At 41.9% G+C, this 19,776-nt stretch overlaps 1 protein-coding gene and 1 long non-coding RNA gene across 2 annotated transcripts; one reads left to right on the plus strand and one right to left on the minus strand.

The window, feature by feature from the left end:
• Positions 1-4,510: 4,510 nt before the first annotated feature.
• On the plus strand, positions 4,511-10,833 carry LOC136497804 (uncharacterized). The gene is made up of 7 exons (XM_066493662.1): positions 4,511-4,888; positions 5,976-6,211; positions 6,561-6,679; positions 7,090-7,186; positions 8,240-8,674; positions 9,315-9,652; positions 10,271-10,833. The coding sequence occupies exons 2-7, from the start codon at positions 6,058-6,060 to the stop codon at positions 10,469-10,471; spliced, it is 1,344 nt and encodes a 447-aa protein (XP_066349759.1). The 5' UTR covers positions 4,511-4,888; positions 5,976-6,057; the 3' UTR covers positions 10,472-10,833.
• Positions 10,834-13,017: 2,184 nt separating this feature from the next.
• Positions 13,018-14,268, minus strand: LOC136497883 (uncharacterized). Its single transcript, XR_010769458.1, has 3 exons — positions 14,135-14,268; positions 13,867-14,048; positions 13,018-13,083 (listed from the first exon to the last, which is right to left on the minus strand). It is a non-coding gene; the product is annotated as an uncharacterized lncRNA (long non-coding RNA).
• Positions 14,269-19,776: the final 5,508 nt, after the last annotated feature.

Raw genomic sequence — 19,776 nt, forward strand, 5'->3', positions numbered from 1 at the left:
CAATTAATTAATGAGGACATATGTGTTGCTAAGATGGGTATATACTACCTACGGGTACACGTGTGCGAGAGTATGTTCCTATATCCGTACCCGCATACCCGATAGGTAGAGATTTTTACCCATTATTATCCTACCCGCGAGTGAAGAACTCATATCATACGTGCCTCTTTATCGGGTAGTCAGGTTGCGGGTACCCATTGCTATCTCTAGTTTGGGGTGGTTGCCATGACACAACAATGGGTCATGGTGACCCAAAGATGCAACAAGGTAGGTGTTCAGGACGTTGCAATGCGAGTAACAAGAATGTTTATTTGAATAAGAGAGGGCATGGTGAAGACGGTGGCAGTGGGAGGCATGAAGGGGTGAGACTACGTTACTATCGAACACTAATGATGGAAAAGAAGCATAGGATGGTGGTCCGGTGTTGGAAAGATGCACTAGGACAGTAAAGAAAGACAATAGAGAGAAGTCACATGCTACGTAAGGCTGCAATGGATCACGCGATACCTCCCTCTGCTATTCGTCGTTAACCAAATCTTTTATCTTTTAGCCCTTTTTTGAAAAATATTTATATTTAGACCTCTGGGGGTTTCATTTTATTTTTTGGACTCTAGACTCGGCGCTGTAGGTCACGGCGCCGAGGTCCTAGGCCCTATTCTACGTGGCGGCCTACGTGGCACGGACGTGGTAACCAGCTCAGCGCCGTAGATCTTGGCACTGAGGTTCATGGCGCCGAGCTCTGGCCAGTGGGCACCACGTGGCCATCTCCTTTCTCCCTGTCTTTCTCTCCTTCCTTATCCTCCATCTTTGCAGATTTGGATTTTAAATTTTGAGATAAAAAAGTGTCCAAACAAAGTTGGATTTTTTTTGCATGCTAGTTTTTCCTAGAGTACTACAACTTCTATTTAGGGTTTAAAATGGGTTGCCATGCAAAATTTGAAATGGAAGCACCCAAACATGGTATGTTAAAACCGATAAACGAGGACTTAGACAAAATTTTGGAAGGGAAAATAGAAACAGATTCAAAGTTTTGTCCTCTATTTGACAAGGTTTGAGGTTGATTTAGGGTATGTTCCAAAAATAAAATTTGTAGCAAACAACCTAATCTACAACTTTAATTAAAGGTCAAACCAGAACTCATACAAAAATTAAAGTTCTACTTTGGTCAAAGAAGTAACATGAAAAAGGTGCTTACACTTGATAGGAACACTTAGAAGCATTGTCAGGCCATGTCATCAACATAAACCCTAGTTCATTTTTAGTCGCTAGGAGTTGTAGGTTAGTTAGGTGGTAAAACATAAATTGTTTACACTCTAACTTGCTTGAAAATGCTTCTAAGTTGTCCCCATTTGCAAGCCAATGTAGCTCCTCTAGAGCCCTAGCAACTAACTCACACTAAACGACGCCCGATCACTGAATAACAGAGGCACGCTTTGCATTCTAACAAAGCAAACATTTCCATAATCATCTCTGTCCACACTGCCTCCATGATATAGGATGACTACATTGTCCATCTAGTTCATACAGAAAACCAAACTTAATGCATTTAGTCGAAATTGGATATTAGATACTAGCTAAAAAGTACCTAGTAAGTAGCTAAATACTATGTAGGTAACAAAGTAACTAACTAAATACTACTCCCTCCATTCTAAATTATAAGTCGCTTTGACTTTTTTGGTACATCCATTTTGCTACATATCTAGACATATTATTATATCTACATACATAGCAAAATGGATGTACCAAAAAAGTCAAAGCGACTTATAATTTGGAACCGAGGGAGTACTCACTATAACTACTACTAACAACCTATCTAACTAACTGACTAACTATCTATGATCTAACTAAGTAAATAACTGTCTAAAAAACTAGTTAACTAACTAACTAACTAACCATCTATCTATCTATCTAAATCGCTAAATCACTAACCAACTATGTTACATATCAAAACCACTAAGTAAAAACTAATTAATTAACTATGTACTAAACTAGCTAACTATAACTAACTCGTTAACTAACCAATACCTAAATTACCAAACTAAGCTACCATTCTAGAGGAACTAAGTTAACTGAGTATGTTATTGTGCTTGTGTGGTAGGGGAGAGTGGCGGGGAGGCGTCAGGCCAAGGGAGGCATCGAGCGCCGGTGGCGGCCACCGTAGCAGAGGGCCTCCTACGGGGGCACTATCGGCTAATGCGTGCCTCTGAAAGTTTATTTGCCCCCTATGTGGGTTTTGGTGTATTGATGACATTCAGATTAGGGACTAATGAGATTTTAATGAGATATATTGCAGCTTTAGTCCCATAAAAATTTTAAAGAGTTGATCTAAGATGAAATGATATTCCTCAATTCTTGAAGTATAAAAGGCAGACGAACTCAAAGAGATCTCCATTGTTTCCATTTCTTGTTTTGGGTTTTAGGTTCATGGTACTATAAAGAGGGACGCAAGTTTAGGTGGTTCAAGGAAGATAGAGTGCTCAAGCATAAAAAAATCAAAAGAGTGACACTAAATCACCTCACGAACACCTAGATATAGGTTGTGGACTTTTGATAGTCGGAAGTCTTGGCGTTTGCTGCAAGTTCTGGCAGTCGGAGGTCCCGACTACCATCGGAAGTCCCGACTACCATCGGAAGTCCCGGCGCTCTTGGACTTAGTCGCCAGGCTCGGTTGGCCGTCAGAAGTACCGACGCGAGTCGGAAGTCCCGGCAGCCGCCGGGAGTTCCGACTCCGGCCGAGTCAGTCCAACTGTCTGCGTGTATGAACAATGTTTTTATTTAGAGCCGAAAGTTCAGGCAATCCGTGTCGGAACTTTTGACGCGGATCTGAATGGTTAAATTTGCCTAAGAGTATAAATAGCTCTCTCCTCTCTTCTAACCGTTACCCACTCATTCATTACAACCTAACTCTGTCCAAAAGAGTTCCCAAGCATTCAAAACTCCCCTCTCCTTTCTCCTTTGCTCCTAACTTCGATTTCTCTAAGGATTTGAGCGAAAGGAGAGTGGATTGAGTGAGAGAATCAATTCGAGAAGCTTGAGCACTTGATTTCTTTGTCAAACCGGTTGAATTTGCATCTATTACTCTTGAATCTTTGCTCCTAGCCGGCTAGGCATCGTCCAAGAGCTTCCATCTTGTGAAAGAGCCTTGGAAAGTTTGTATTACCCTCGTTTTCTTAGTGGAAAGCTCAAGTAACCTTTGTGGTTTCCTTGAGAGAGGCAAGGAGATGGAAGAGACTCCGGCCTTTGTGGTCACCTCAACAACGAGGACATAGGAGCTCCTTTGTGGGGTTGCCAAACCACGGAATAAATCCTTGTGTCTCGCGTGCTTGTTGTTGTTGTTGTTGTTGTGAATTGTGCTATCATATTTGTTCTTGGTTGTCTCTCTTCTCTCCAAGCATTTCCTAGTGTTTTGACTCGATCTACGGAGTGGAAGCATTTCGGCGTCAACGGAGTGACTCTACGTATCTACCTAACCACTTGAAAGTGGGGGTTATAAGAAAATCTTGCACTCAAAGTTTATTTTAGCACTTGTAGTAAAATGCACGTAGGAGTCGGAACTCCCGGCTATTTGCGTCAGAACTTCCGACTGCTGGAAGTTCCGGCTCAAACTATTAGGACTTCTAACAGTTGCTGAACATTTGATTTTGAGTTTGTATAGAATTTTTTAGATATGCCTATTCACCCACCTCTAGGCATTGTTTAGATTCCTTTTGGCCTCCCTATGTGGAGACAACGAGGGGAGGCCGGGCCTGCTCCGGGGGTGTAGCCGCCACCCGAGGGCCCTTCTGTGTGCCCCTGACCGGTGCTGCCTCGCGTCCCTGGCGAGCTGGAGATGCGGGCACCGGCAAGAGCGCCCAGCGGCCAGCTACGAAAGGACGGGGAGGCGGGCAGCTGTGGGCCCAGGCGGGGGCAGGCACGCGGGTAGAGGATTCGGAGGGGAGGAGGCGCAGGGACGGCAGGGCGGCAGCGGTGAGGAGGACGAGCTGGTGGCGGAGAGGCGGTGAGGCAGATTGCTCGTGAAAACGACAAGACGAGAGAGATGAGAACGAGAGAAAACTATAGAATGGTAAGGAAAGGGAAGGCGGCCCACTTGTTAGGCAACCTCGGCGCTGAGATCTATGGCGTCAAGACATTGTTCACGTCGGCGCCGAGCCTAGAGTAAAAAAAAAAAAAAACCAGAGGCCTAAATGTATTTTTCTAAAAAAAGTTAAAAAAAATAGGCATCGTTAAAACGTTTAGGCTCCCTTTGAACATGGGACTTTTTCCTGCTCCTATGTTTTTTTTGCGAAAAATAAACTGAATTCAGCAGAGGCCCTTAGACACAACAAATTTTCTCACCTCATCGGAACATGTTTCGTGGTCGTGAGTGGCACGCCGAGCACACCTGCACACGTCAGCCGCGAGTCAAGGTCAAGGGGGACGCGTGCCCTCCTTGTATCTGTCACTCTCCATGTGGGTCCCGTCGGTCGGAACCGACGACTGGTATGGTAAACTGGTTGGCTTCATTCAGCATGTGAGTGAGCGTTTCAGTCGCTTTCGCTGCGCGTCATTCCCCTCCCCTCCTTCCACCCCGCAAAACCCCGCGTCGGCCCCGGAGGCGAATAGGGGCGACTAGGGTTTCAGCCCCCGGCGACACGCCGCCGCTCGAGGCACCTCCGCCACCGGATCCCGGCACCTGCGCTACGCCGTCCGCCTTTGCCGCCCCTCCCCGGGTCACCGCCGGTGCGCTCCGCCGACACCCGACGCACCTCGTCCGCCCGGTCACCCGCACCTCCTCGTCGGCGCAGGATTGCTTAGGGTTTGGGGCTTCGGCGGCTGGAGCCAAATCACACCGCCGCCGCTCGCGCAGGAGGGCTCGAGCTCGCGGGGTTCCCCTCCTCCTCCGCTCCGGGTAAGAGACATTCCCCTCCCTGGTCCTGCAGGCCTCGCGCTCCTCGATTCGGGCGAACGGCCCGTTTCGCCTGATTAGCTGCGCGGTCTCGAGCAATGCTGCCGGTTTAGGGGTGCTTCCTTCTCGTATTTCCGCTCACTTCAACGCGCGAATGTTAGTCGTGTTAGGGCGCGGTTCTGGGTTTCAAATTGTGAGCTGCGCGCATCTGCGCGGCCGATTTTGCAGACTCGAGCATTTGAAGGCCAAGTGTTGGTGGATACACCTGTATTTCCGCTTGCCTCGGTGCGCGATGTCAGCTGTGTTGGAGCGCGGTTATGGGGTTCAAATGTAAGTCTGCTTCGGGGGAGGCGTGTGCATCTGTGATTCGAATTTTCGGGCATTTCGAGGTGGGAATGTTGGGGGAGTTTTTCCAGTATGGTTGGTCTTGCACGAATGCTGCATTCTGTGTCTGTGCACCACGAGTGCTATAGCTGGGGAAAAAATTGGTTAATGCCTAAGCTCTCTTGTACTTACTGGATGGTGTGGATCATAAGAAAAAGTGATTCCAGTGTTTGTTCGGGTATGCAAGTTGTGGCATGAACCACTGGCTGCTTCTGGTCAGGGTTTACTAGGGTTGTTCACTTCTAGATGTGCTTATGTTTGACTTGTAGGGTGCCTGCAACTAGATGAAGGGTGATGCCTAGGTGACCTTGTAGGAAATATTTCTGGCCCATGGTTGTTCATTTTACTTAGCTTGGTGATCAATCCAATTTATGTGGGATCAAACTGCCCTTGGAACTGTATTATCAGTCTAAAACTAACCCCTCCACAGTTTTTCTAGTGTCAATGGATATGTCTATTCCATACACAGACCCTTATAACTATAAAACATGTTGCCTTCATTTGAAAGTTGCAACTATCAATCAACGTTTCGTGTCTGATTTTGTGGTTTCTTTATGTTTGTTGTTGATCAGTATTTATAGTTTTGTTGCAACATCTGATGTCAGGACTCTACTTATTGTGAAATACAGAAATTCATTTTCTTGCATTGGTACTTTGCAGAATTTCCTTGATTAACTTGTTTATATTCTCTTATTATCGATTTCAGCTGGAAGTGGTCAAGGAAACTTGTTCTACGGTGTTCTTCTGTTGCATGAGTCAGTTGTTTTGAGGCGTACCTGATAATAACAATGCAAACACGAAAAAAGGGTGCTGCAAAAAATGCAGCTGGTGATCGTGCCAATCCTAAGACAAGTAGGCCATCCAGAAGGGCAACTCAATCTACAGTGGCTGAAAAGAAAGTAACTGATCTCATCACATCTTCTTCCAAGAAGCAGAGACCTGGTAAAGTTCCATCGAAACTTTGGTTGATATGTTTTATTCTTATTATATTTCATCTGTAGTATGATATTGTTAAATTGATGATACATCTTGTGTATAAACCTTTTCTTTTAATCATCTTGTGTCCAATCTGAAGAAAGCCATTGTCCTACAAGTACTTATTAGCCCTCTAATTATTTTGACACTGCTTTGGAAAAAGGGTTGGTTTTTACTCATCATTGAATTGTTGGAGGTGTTTCTGGTGCCTCTCTGGTGCTCAGATGTTACTTCTGATGTTCTATCAAGTTGATTTACTATTAGGATGGGAGCATTGACTGGATCTGATTGCTACAATTGTGTTGTTACCATGCAGTTGGTTTCACTTCCAAGAAGCATTCTATAGGAGAAAGGAAGCTGTTAGTTTCATGTGATACAACTGATGCTGAAAATGATGCACCTCAGGTGGCCCCTTGCATCCCCCCAGACCTGCAGGTAGAGTTCTTGTTGTCGAAATTTAGACTGAAGTTACTTAACCTTTTTTTGCTGTATTTCCGTTACTTAATATCTGTGTTGTTAATTTCTTCCAAGAAAAACTGAAGTGAATAGAGATGTGATAGTTTGGTTGTTGTTATGTATGTAGTTTGCTATCCTTCTTTTAGTCAGGTGTTAGATAAGTATCAGCCAAGTATGAGTTGCTCATTTTGCGCCAACTGTGTTAGTTTACCTTTGGTGCATAGACCCCCCCCCCCCCCCCTGATGTAGTAATAACTTTGTTTTAGTATATTCCTGGGTCTGATGTTAGGTTTTTTGTTTTAACCATAACAGTAGACTTACTTTTTATCTTATATTATTTATTAGCATGCATACTCATTCTTTTATAATATTTATATTTCTTGGCCCAGCACTCTGATGGTGTTGCAGATGATCGTCCCAATGATTCCATATTCTCTCCAACGTATCATCATCACAAGGAAGGTGGTCTGAATAACCTATCTAAAGGTATAGAGATAATAAAATTGTCTGATTTGTTGCTCCTTATCCTTTTTTTTGGTACATGGAGACATTTTTAATGTTTTAATATTTTCTTTTGCTAGGATTAAATGTATTTTCAGGCAGAGTCTTTTTCATTGCTAACTGTTTTGTTGAGAAATTTAATACTCACATCTTAGCGTTTTAAATTGTTTAACTTTGTTTAAATTAATTCTTTTAGACAGTGACTTCTGTATGACGTCTTGCGGGATATTATATGAGGCACGAAACATCTTAAACAAAATGCTTTCAATTAAACATCAATCGATGATTCTTTCTATTACGCACCATTGTGTGAGAGTTGTTTGACACAAGACTTATTTCTCCGTACATTAATTGAGTGGTGCAAACAGATAAAACATTGGTAATTTTGTGTTAGATGGCAGCGCCTTTATAACATATAATGATAATTTGGCGACACCACTTGAAAAACTTTTTAGTTCTGTTTTGGTTGTTTATCGTCCTTTTTGAAGTTTCATGTTGTTGTCGTTGTTTGGGTTAATTCTATTACAATACTAAATTTCTTATTCAGTCTTTCGGAACAGTTTTGCACTCTGGCTGTCATATTGTAGTATTTCACTCCTGCTGATGCTTGACTCATAATGATTATATTTCCCTGTTTCACCTTTCTCCTGAGTAATTCACTTCTGGAAGGATACATGGAGAACAATTTATGAATAATTTGTTTTAAAGAAATATATTTTTATGTCAGGCTTTCATGGTAGGAAATTTATATGTTCACTTGAACAATTGGATACCTTGATCTTCCTAGAAGTTTAGAACATTTAAGTGTTACACTGTGCTTATACATTCATTGCTGCTTGTTGATTTGTTTGTGTTTTCCCATGGCTGGTTTTATGTTCTGTGTTTCTGAACCCAAGGTATACCTATATAATCTTTTGGTAGTGCTGTTGACTGTTGGTGCATCATTCGTGCTATTTGCATGTCATGTTACCATGTCTGTGCTATTCATTTTTAGTTTTCATTCCTTGTTACTTCATTACTTGATTATTGATCATGCAGGCTTAGAAGAACAAGCAACACATGTTCATGGTAGTAAGGAAGCTAGCCTAAAATCTGGGTCAAACCTTGCATGTGACACTCGTGATGGGATAAATGACCACTCTTGCACACTAAATTCGCAATCAGCTGGGCAAAGCACATTGCTTGAAGTGGATGAGTACAGTGAACTGGGAAACCTTTCATCAGAAGTGTCAGCAATATATCTTGCTATGCAGCAGTCTAAGCTGGAGTGCATTGATGAACAGAGTCAAGATTCTACCTCAACAGAAGGTTATGGTGAAGCTGAGGAGACTGAAGAGTATGATGATTTTGACCCGTACTCTTTTATCAAAGATTTACCTGATTTATCTATGGTGGTCCCCAAGTTTCGCCCTGTTCTCCTTCCAAAGCAGACCCGGAGTTGTCCTACGATGACTCTTGTACTTGATCTGGATGGTATGAACTATTGGCTATATACACACTTAACAGTCTTCAATACTGCATTTAATAGCCTTCTATAGCCATTTCTACGAGTAACTGCAACCAAAGCTGCTTATTCATGTTATTTTGTTGTTCAAAACTGCAGAATGTCTGCTGCCTCTAGAATGCTTAAGTTTAAAGCATGAATCCATCTAAGACTACTAATTAGTGAAAGAATGGAACTAGCAAGTACTGGTCTAATTTTGTTGTCTTAGAACAATTTTCCTGCAGCTAGGGGCTGGTCTGTGTTATAACAAGATGAACTCCAGTACTCCACATGTTGGCTAAATCTAGTAGAACAGAAGGCAGATATTGTTTTTGCAGACTGATGTATTTGTACCATGACTATATCACTATCATGGTCTTTCAGAACTCAGATTCAACATGGACGTAGATCTTGGTTATTTGATGTAAACTAGATTGCTTGCTGTATGGCAGTAATCCTGCACTTAGTAGTTCCCAGAAACTTGCCTAGAACCATGCTTTGGACCAAAGCATCGGATTTACTTCTTTTTCTCTTGTCTGGGCTTTGTTACTGCCACTTAGATATAAGTTTTAGATTATCATTCATTTCCCACATTGATGTTAATTTCGTGTTTGTCTTGGTACAATGCAGAGACACTTGTGCATTCAACTCTTGAACACTGTGAGGATGCTGATTTCACATTTCCAGTTCATTTTAACTTTAGAGAGCACACAATATATGTTCGATGCCGCCCCTATCTCAAGGAATTCTTGGAGAGGGTTGCCAGCATGTTTGAGACAATTATTTTCACTGCTAGTCAAAGCATTTATGCGGAGCAACTTCTCAATGTTCTTGATCCCAAAAGAAAGTTGTTCCGCCATCGTGTTTATCGAGAATCTTGTGTCTATGTGGAGGGAAACTACATGAAGGATCTGACAGTACTTGGACGTGACTTAACTCGTGTAATGATTGTTGATAATTCTCCGCAGGTATGCACTATTGTATCTTTTTCCCCCTTTTGCAGAGGATTCCTTTCCATTCGGCCTTCATTCAAATGAGCATCTTTATTTTACCCAGCCTGGTAGGGCCATTTGTTTTCACCACTGACATGCATGTGTTTTACCCTTATCGTTAGCATTTTCATTCAGTGCCTACAATGTCCTTGAATTTTTTGGTTGGGACCATTCAGTGTTCACATGCTATGAAAGAATAATGAATTCGTGGGAAATTCTTGCACGTCGTGGTTCTTGGTACTTCCTGGGCATTGCATAGCTTCTCAGAATTATTGGGATAGCTAATATAAACTGATAAGTATCGTATTGAAGAAATAAGTAGAATCTTATTTTTACTGTTCCCTGGATAGAGGCCAGTCCCTGGGAGCATTTGATGACAAATCATATTCAGACCTAAGAGATGCTGGGCTTTCGGAGTAGCAGGACCTTTTGTAGTTCTGAGCGTGAGTGTCTTTAGCAGTAGCATCATTGATCTTTTGGATCATGCGCAGCTGTTATCAGTACATCTGCATTATTCCTGTTGAATTAGCTTATAGTTGTTCGCTGGTTGGGTTTTGGGAGGATTTGAATGTAAAGCTGCTTTCCTTGGTGCAGGCCTTTGGATTCCAGTTGGACAATGGCATTCCAATAGAAAGCTGGTTTGATGATCCCAATGACACGGAGCTGATGAAATTGCTCCCGTTCTTAGAAAGCTTGGTCGGCGTTGAAGATGTCCGGCCTTATATAGCAAGGAAGTTCAATCTAAGGGAGAAGGTAGCCACCGCGTCTTCTCTCGCAATAGACATGCAGATGTGATCCGTCCGATGTTGCCAGGGATTATTCCGGTGTCAAGCCACCGCTTCTTCTCTTGCAATAGACATGCAGATGTGATCTATCCGTTGCTGCCAGGGATTATTCCGGTGTCAAAGGTGGCCATGGTGATAAATGTAGGAACGGAGCTGCTATGGCGAATCTGTTGAATGTAGCATGTCAGGATCCCTGGGCTCTCTGCATTGTTGTATGTTTTCCCCGACCGCAATGTACAATTTTCTGCAGTTGGGCAGTTGTAGACTTCACTTACATTTTGTTGGCCCAGTTGACATGTGATTGCCTAGTTACATGTTCTGTCAACGTGTTAATATCATGTAGGTTGGGTGATATATTACATAATAGTTATACAAGTACGCTTTTTGGGGGGTGGGGTGGGGGGCAGAGGGAACCAGATCGAAGATGCCCCTGCACTGGCTGAGACATCTGTGAGACGACTGAGCAACCCTGAGAGGCTGAGACAGTGCAGATGGCACTATAATGTCCTCAGAGCCATGAATGGCACGAATGGGAGATAAGCCGATAAATAGGCTTGGAAGTAGCTTCGTTTGCGTCAGGCTTGGAGGCTTTTTTTTTTTGGACAGGGATAGGGCGCGACGGGTCGCGCAAAAGTAAGTGCGTTGCGCGACCCGCATGCAGCCGCGCGGCGATTGAGCCTCTCTCGCGACCAACTGCATGCAGCCGCGCGGCGATTGAGCCTCTCGCGCCCAACTGCATGTGGCGACTGAGCCCCCTAGCCTCAGTGCATGCGACCGACCAGCGGCGACTGAAGCCCACTGTACCTTGCACGTAAAACTAAAAGTAAATATTTTCTTTGAATTGCTGTAACTTTTGAATTGTGTATCCGTTTTCAATTTCGTCTACACCGGTATGTTCTATTTGATGAGACGAACAAAACTAGACTCCACTTGTCTATATTTTAAAGAATTTTATTTCAATAGCAATTTAAGTATAAAATTGTGCTAGGAGATTTATGAAAGGAGTTGCTACATTGTAATACTAAATTTGCTACTCCAAAAATATATTAAAGTTTTTATATTGTATGCACAAGCTCGGGGGGCAAAAAATTCAAAAGAAGTTACTACTATATAAACCTAAAGTTGCTAATCCAAAAATATACTAAAGTTATTACATAGTATACACTTGGGGGCAAATTATTGCAACAAACCAAAAAATAGAAGCTGTTGCATAAGCATGGAGCAAATTCTTCTATGACAACCTATGTGTGCAATGGCTACCCATTTGACAACTTATATATTGTCGCACCCGGTTTTAAGAACAAAACCAGATACACACCATATGTGAGCCCAGGAAGTCAAATCTCACATATAGCTACAAATAAAGGTAATATCAAAAGACAATGCTTAAATACATAGCGTAATAATATAAAGATTATAACCTCAGAGTATAGACAGCGTAAAGACAACTCCGATCTTCAGGCGAAGACTCTAAATCCACAGGGACAACTGACTGGTTGATCACAAGCCTAATTGCTCCAAACTCTAGTAATCTGGTACCCATCCGGGATTTTTATCCAAATAATTGAAAAATAAAGCAAGCGTAAGTACATGTCGTACTCAACAAATATAACATGGGGTTCATGAGGCTCAAAAGGCTGACACTGGTTTAACTGCGATTAGCTTTTAATGAGTCATGATTTTAGCAATTGAGTAGCAACAAGTTTATCTCAAGTCCATAAACACATGATCAGCTAAACATGAATAATGAATAGCATAAACAATTAACCATTAATGAGCATCTTCATCATCAGTATCATCTGTGTTCATCATCTATTCCGTAAATGTTCCAAGGCCGCTCGTGACCGTGAGCACGGCTGATATACCAGTTTTACACTCTGCAGAGGTTGTACACTTTCACTGTGAGTCGTGATTTACCCTTTCGCCCAAGGTGATCAGCCTCTTGACCCACTACCAAGGAAGGTCAGCAGGGTTCACTATGAAGCCTTTTAAAGGTTCGTCTAACAAGTTAGGGCCATTAGATTCACTCGGCAAACAGATCTAGAGCCCCCCTTCCCGATGGCACATTGACACGCAGCCTATACACATGGGGACAGAGGCCGCACTATACCCGATTCGGCAAGCCATTCTTACGCCAATAAAGGTAACCACTAACAAGCTAGAAAAGGTCCTCATACTGAGCTAAAGCCAGAGCCATGTAGCCCTCACAGCTGTACTGTAAGTCCCGGATGATCACTTACAGATAAGTCCTTAGGGAGATGAATCTAGAGCACCATAAACAGCCCAATGCTCTAGCCCCTTGTTCCATGTTGCTAAAAAGCATCTTTTAATGTTTATTGCATATACCATTAGTCAAGTTACAAGATCATGGTCTTTAATTGAGCACTAGCATCATACTACTCAATGCAATACCCCAAAGGTAAGGTACAAGATATCAAATATCTAGGACATCCTTATTGTCAACAAGGTAGACACATGCAATATGAATTAAATGATTAAAGGTGAATAGGTAACAAGGATGGTCCCATGCTATACTTGCATTTTACTCTTGCTCACATTTTTCTCATACTTTGCTTCTGGTTATCACCTTCTGATCTTCAGCACCCATAAACGGATCTTGTTCTACTCGTAGCAAGCACCACACATAGGCAAACATACAAGCAACAAATAAAAGCAACTAAGAACAGCAGAGCAAGAGCTTTAAAATAGCGTGCTAAGAGAGAACTCGCTGCTACGATCGAGAGAACGCAAGAAACACCGATAATGAAACTATCGTTAAAAAGAAACGACTATCAAGAGTTTTATATTATAAAAGAAGCAACTACGGGTTTGATTTATTTTAATTAAGAAAACTATATGAATAGTATTAATTTCGATTAATCAAAACATATTTAGTTTTCAAAAGTCAAGTAATAGCTAATCATGTTTTAGTCATCATATAATTTAATCGGATTAAACTTTAACTTTTATAAAAGAAAAGTGCATGTGAAAGCATCTAAATGTGTTTGTCATATATGCAACATGTTTAAACTAAGCGAATTATTGCTAAAAGCATGTTTAATTTGGTATTAATCGAATTGACATTTGTCTTGTGGAAACGCTGAGGTTAAACTTGTTTCAGTTACATGAATATTAGTCATATTAATATTTAAATTAATAAGCTCATACGTCACTAACAAGTAGATTACAGAAACCAAGAAAAACATGTACGTGCAAACGTGTGGGGCAAATGTGCTATGTATATGTGCAGATTTGCATGTTCATCTGCACTTAGGCATGCATCGACCGTGCATGGTGCTTGCTCTGTGACGAGGATGCAGGCGAGGTTTGCGTGGTCTAGACCAGCGAAGGCACGAGACGCTAAGCTTGGAAAGCAAAGTGAACTCCAACAGCTGGGCGACTTACGTGATGGCGAGTTCATCCAGGTAGAGTGACGATGGTTGCTCGCGATTGAGGCGAAGAGACGATGAGCTGGCCGATGGCAGGGCGGCATAGAGGCACGGAAAGTGGGCGCATGTGAGACTGAATGGCAGCAGTGCTCTCGGTTGGGCGTACTGCAGCAGGAAAAGCCCAGCGCTTGACGTGGACTGCGATAGGAACAATTAGGAGAAGCAAACAAAAGAGAACCTGAAGGAATTGAGAGGGAACAAGATGCACCAGGGCGTTGTCCAACCTTCATGCAAACCCAGCGATGAAGAGAAGAACGATGACGTACAACTCGACAGGGCGGCAACGGGTAGCGCGGCGGCGACGGCAACGGCGAGAGAAAGAGGAGAAAAAAATAATTTACTACACGAGGGATTTCCCAAACTAGGGGATCCCCTTATGGTAGCTTTGGTGTGCTTTGCCCAAGGGGTTGGTTGATATATATAAGAAGAAAAACTTCCCACATCCACGTCAACTAGCGATATGGTACTAATTGACGTTGCACCATCCACCTGCACTAATGGGCCTAAATAAACATTAAAGCCCATTAGTAAATAAATGCATGGGCCTTTGAGATTTATTAGGATTATTGCACATGAGCTTTGAGCGTTGGGAAAAAAATGAGAGATTTATTATTTTCGGAATTAATTAATTTCATGACTAAAATAATTCTAGAAAGGTCCAGAATTGATATTTAAACCACAAAAATACTCCGAGACCTCCGAAAATTTGGGAAAATTTCCCAAAGACATTATGGAACATGAGGAACCCAAATATAGTATTTGAAGCTCATAAAAATATTGTTGGAAACTTGGAACATAAAGATTAAGGCGAATGAGGTAGGAATTAAATTCCAGAAAGAAGCTGGAAAATTCCTAGAGATAGATATTCGTCTCCTAAACGTAAAAAAATACATTTTGCACATAGAAACACGAGGTGCGACCGGCATGAATGCGACAAACATGTTTCTACCATATGATAAATTTTAAATTAATGAAAATTTTTATTTTCCTATGTTTTCATGTGCACAAAAATTCACAAATAAATAATTTTAACTCTATTTTAAAAAAGTGGCAAATTTTAGGGTGTTACATATATTGCAGGTGAGACAACTAATATGCAGGATTTAGAAAGACATTCGAACCTAAAAGGGTGACTGAAAACTGAAACAAAAAAATAAAAAAAAACTTCACTGAAAACTGAAACTAAAAAAAAGGAAAAAAAGACTAAAAGCCTTAAAATAGGAACTACAAATACAGCAATAAAAAATAATAAACGAAATATAAATGAAATTGACAACCACAAAAAAAACTAAAATTGAAAACTAAAGTAGCAACAATAAAAAAATGAAACTGAAATTAACAGAAACTGAAAAAATAAAAAAACATAAATATAAAAAATAAGACTGAAACTGAAGTTGACAACTAAGAAATTTAACTAAAATTAAAAAATAGAAAATGAAAAACTAAAGAAAACAAAAAAGAAAAAAACCGACGCCATGCCGCCACCGTACCCTCCGTAGAGCATGCAAGCAGGCCAGTCCAGGCCGCATGGAAGCGAGATGCACGTGCAAGCAGGCCAGGCCGCGTACGCATGCAAGCAGGCCAGGCCACGCCACGCGAGTCGCGCGGTCACGCAGAAGCGCGCCTGGTCGCGAAATAGCTTTTGCGTTTTTTTTTCCCTTCCTTGAGGGGAGTAGCTAGGCTCGGCTTATTGGGACCTGGGAAGGCCTGGTTCGCTAGTTTGAGGAATTGACAGATAGGCCATTAGGTTCCCTAGTTCTCATGCTGGGTTCACGAGTGTTTCGTACGACGACAAAGAAAAACCTACATTCTAACTAAATCTTCACCGATAAACCCCGTGCCATTACCGATCAGTGCCGGCCCTAACGGTGGGCCACGAGGTGCGACGGCCGAGGACCCAAGCGGAGGAGGGGCCCAAACCCAGGTATACCCTCAGGTCCTATAGTCCATTAAGCATTAGCAAACTAATAAGAAGAGAGACATAGATCTGGTTAGGCGGTCCAAAAAGACAACATTGACATTTCTTTTCTAGTTTCCTTTCTCCACGGCCCTCGGATAGAGAGGAGGTGAGGAGTCACGCTGCACACAACACACTCTGATCGTGAGTTAGGGACGTGCGCCTTACACGCGCGGAGCTTGCTAGCCGCGCCACTGCGAAGAGCTAGACTACCGGAGACACGGACACAACGCACGAGGACGGCAGCCAGGCAGGGCTCCACGACGACGATATCTTGATTCTTTTCTTCTTATGAATTGCGATCACCGATTAGTTGTTTAGGCCCAAGGTATTTTTTTCCTTTTTATTTTTAATTCAAATTAATTATTTGTATAGTATTCCAGACTTCTAGTACTTTGTACCCATATAGTTATATTTTTCTTCTAATTTATATGTTAAAATTTTATAATGTTACCTAAGAAACATTTGTCATGGGTGAGAAAAGAAAACAAATATATTATTTTTTTAATCTACATTATTCCTCGATAATTATCATACATCTACAAATATATTCCTTAATTTATATTGTTCCTCGATAATTATCAGACATGTTAAATTAAAAATATGTTATTGAATTTGTTTTCGTTTTGCAAGTAAAATTAGCACATATATATTATAAGAGAGGGGCCGTTACCATGAGATCGTCGGAGGGCCCTTATAATCGTAGGACCGGCACTGTTACCGATCCGGGGTCCAGCTACCTGCGCCAATGCCCTTCACACCTTAGCTGGAGCAAGTTATTGGGATGATGCTGTGATGGCTTCTGAAGTTTCGGGCACTGGCACAGATGCTATATGGAAGTACTGATTCTATCCCAAATTTGCAATACATACAGCTTGGAGCAGGAAGCATGTCATAACCTCACACCATATTTTATTTTACTTAATATTAATTAAAATAAAAGATGGAAGAATCTGTCTCCATACAGTTCGTCATAAAGAATTCTCATGAAAATATTTTGTTGAATCAGGTCTCTATACTGCAGATCATTCAACAGTAAATGGGGTTTTTGCAAAAAGGAAAATACAATAACTAAGAGAGAAAACAGTAAATAGACAATTTTGTCAGGGGCTTCTGCTGACTGAATTTGGCAGGGACATAGATTCTGAGCGTATGGATCCTGGTGAACAGATGAAAATATTTTCATATACAGACAATTACGTTTATTTGTTCTTGATTTCACTCTGTAAATTGTCCAGAGAGTATTCAACATGGCTAAAGTATCTGATTTCTGATCTTTTTGGTCATTGGTTCCCTAACAATCTCTCTAAGCCGTATGTACTTTGAGGTGACTTGTTTAGGTTTTAGCTTCTAGAATCCAGGTTGCTTTCTTTCTGTGCCAATTAAGTGTCCTTCTAAGGTGAGCTAGAATCCAATTACATGCACCTCATGTTTGTGATGTGTACCAAGATAATTCTGAAGATCTTGGAAAGTTGAAGTACTCTTGGATGATATCATTGGTATACGTTATTAGTTTCTACTATTCTTTCAGTCATATGTGCATCTTATTAGTATGTTCTCAGGAAGCATATTTCTCAGCAGATCTTCATGGCCAGGTTAATAAATTGTCATGCACATGAAGAGGCTCATCATAAAAGGCTGTCATTGCGTTGTAAAGATGGATGGCAGACTGGTTGGGGCTGGTATTGCGATTCTTCCCAAGATGGAGATTGATATCTGAGGGACTGAATTTTGGACAAAGAACCGTTGTTCCAATGGATGGCTGCCTCTACATGATGTACATGGAACAGGCTGTTGTTGAGATACTTGGCCCCAAGGACTTGGAGAACATTGTTATAGAGCACACTAAAATGTGGCACTTCTGGTTGCAACAATCTCAAATTATGATGCTCTGTTCTAGGTATGGCCATCACTACAAACTTGGAAGTTGTTCTTTCCTTTTATTGAATATATGATGATAAAGGATGGTGGACCAGCACATTGTCCGGGTATATGATGGTATTGGTAGTGTGTTGTTGTATAAATCCTAACTAGTGAGGATGTTGCTTATTGCAAGTTACAGTTTTTTTTCCTCGAATACGCAGAACTGCGTATCATTGCCATTAAGAAGAAGAGAGGAGAGCACAAATGACAAACAACACCCACCACACCCACACCGAAATAATAAAGCTTAGTTACATTCGCGCCCATTATAGAAAACACACGACCAGACATGAACAAAGTCAAGCCATCTCCTTTTCTAAAAAGTCAAGCCATCTACTTAGCGACCACTTCCAAATGTACTAATCCGTTAGCGTCAGCAAGGCACCAGAGATGATAGTAGCAATGCAAGTTACTGGTTCCTTGTGTAATAAAAAAATCATGTCCCAAAGTTAGGTCTGTTTGGTTGGCCCAAAGATTTTGCCACAATCCAGTTGGGCAAGTTTGACTTATTTGGGCTGGTGTCTGATTTTCTTCCACACTTATGGCATGCCGCATTTTATTACATGGATGCTCCACCTGGTACATAGGCACAATTTGTGGTTCACCATAGAAACTGTGACACACACCACGTTGCCACTAAAAGTTCATGCAACTAGAGAATGTCTTGTTCTTGATTTCGAATATTGGATGAAATATGTGCATATATAGAAGGAACAAATTTCACTGGATTAAACTCAAGTTTATGCTTGGAAACTTCTACGTACTTGTGTTTTTTTATGCTGCTTACTTTATCAAATACAACTTAAGCTACTCACACTAGGTCCTTTATTGACTCTAATGCACCAGGAAGTTTTCTTTTCTCGAATGTGCAAGACTGCTGCGTGTCATTTTACCCATGGTCTCACACCCATCAAAACTCAACCCACACACACCTGCAATATTGCACCGAGAAGTTGATAGGAAACCTTAAGCATTTGAGGAAAGAAGTTTCTTGTCTTTGCTTGTTATCTAATACACTTCGCAAGGTGCCCTGCTTGCATTCACTGCCACGCAACCATCTATGGAATATAGGGCCTCCTTTGCTTCTTCCCACTCTATGGGCATGTAAGCATTGTTGTAAAGAGGTGATGGGTTTTGAGTTGCCCAATTGGTGGGGCTGAGAAATTTGGATGAGTGTCTATATAATTTTTAATGGAAAGAGCAATCTTGATATACTTTGATATGCAGCAGTTAATGTGAATGCATTCTATGAAGCGTAATTGTATATTAGTGTTGGAATAGTAATAACTTCCATACAATATGTTAAGATGGCAATTGCAAGTCTCAAACATTTTCTACCACTGTTGTTTACTTTATCAGAATATTCCATTAAAATTTTGTATTTCAATGTACATATTTTGAAATTGACATTACGCATGCATTATATATATAGCTTAAAGAATGACAATCATTTCTACTTTTTAGTATAACTTGCCTATAAATACTTCTTTTATATGTGTTACGACTCACTTAAGCCTAGCCAAATAGAACTGTAGGAGTTGCAAACCACATGTTGGTTCAGAGCTGCCAACCATTTGGAGAACCAGATAACAAGGGAATTAAATAGTTAAAATCACTTGGGTGGAGATGCATGGCCACGGGCGTCCGTCCCATCCGGATGCCACGTGCTTCACTCCGCTCGTTGCTACAGCCTTTTCCCACCGCGCGCTCCACCCGCGCCGCTCGCTCCTCTCTCCCGCCCGTTGCGCGCCCCACCTGCACCTCGCTCCTCACTTCAGCCGTGCGCCAGGCCGCTTGCTCCCTCCCTTACGCACGCCGCCCACCCGGCTGAGCCAAGGCTGGTGGTGGTGGTGCTCGCGCGCCGCAACTGGTGCTGGTGCTAGTGGTGCTCACGCGCCGCCTCTAGATCCCACCCTGATGACCAGAATCGACCGGACCTGGCCTTCCCCTCCCATATGTTGAGTGTTTCAGATGTTTTATACGTAT

The sequence above is a fragment of the Miscanthus floridulus genome, chromosome 12, assembly GCF_019320115.1.
Source record: "Miscanthus floridulus cultivar M001 chromosome 12, ASM1932011v1, whole genome shotgun sequence".
NCBI lineage: Eukaryota > Viridiplantae > Streptophyta > Magnoliopsida > Poales > Poaceae > Miscanthus > Miscanthus floridulus.

Bases quoted from the DNA above. Each gene is read 5' to 3' on its own strand.
- LOC136497804 (XM_066493662.1), top strand. From the start codon at position 6,058: ATGCAAACACGAAAAAAGGGTGCTGCAAAAAATGCAGCTGGTGATCGT. The intron at 6,680-7,089 runs GTAGAGTTCTTG...TTCTTGGCCCAG, and splicing joins GCATCCCCCCAGACCTGCAG to CACTCTGATGGTGTTGCAGA. The intron at 8,675-9,314 runs GTATGAACTATT...GGTACAATGCAG, and splicing joins TCTTGTACTTGATCTGGATG to AGACACTTGTGCATTCAACT.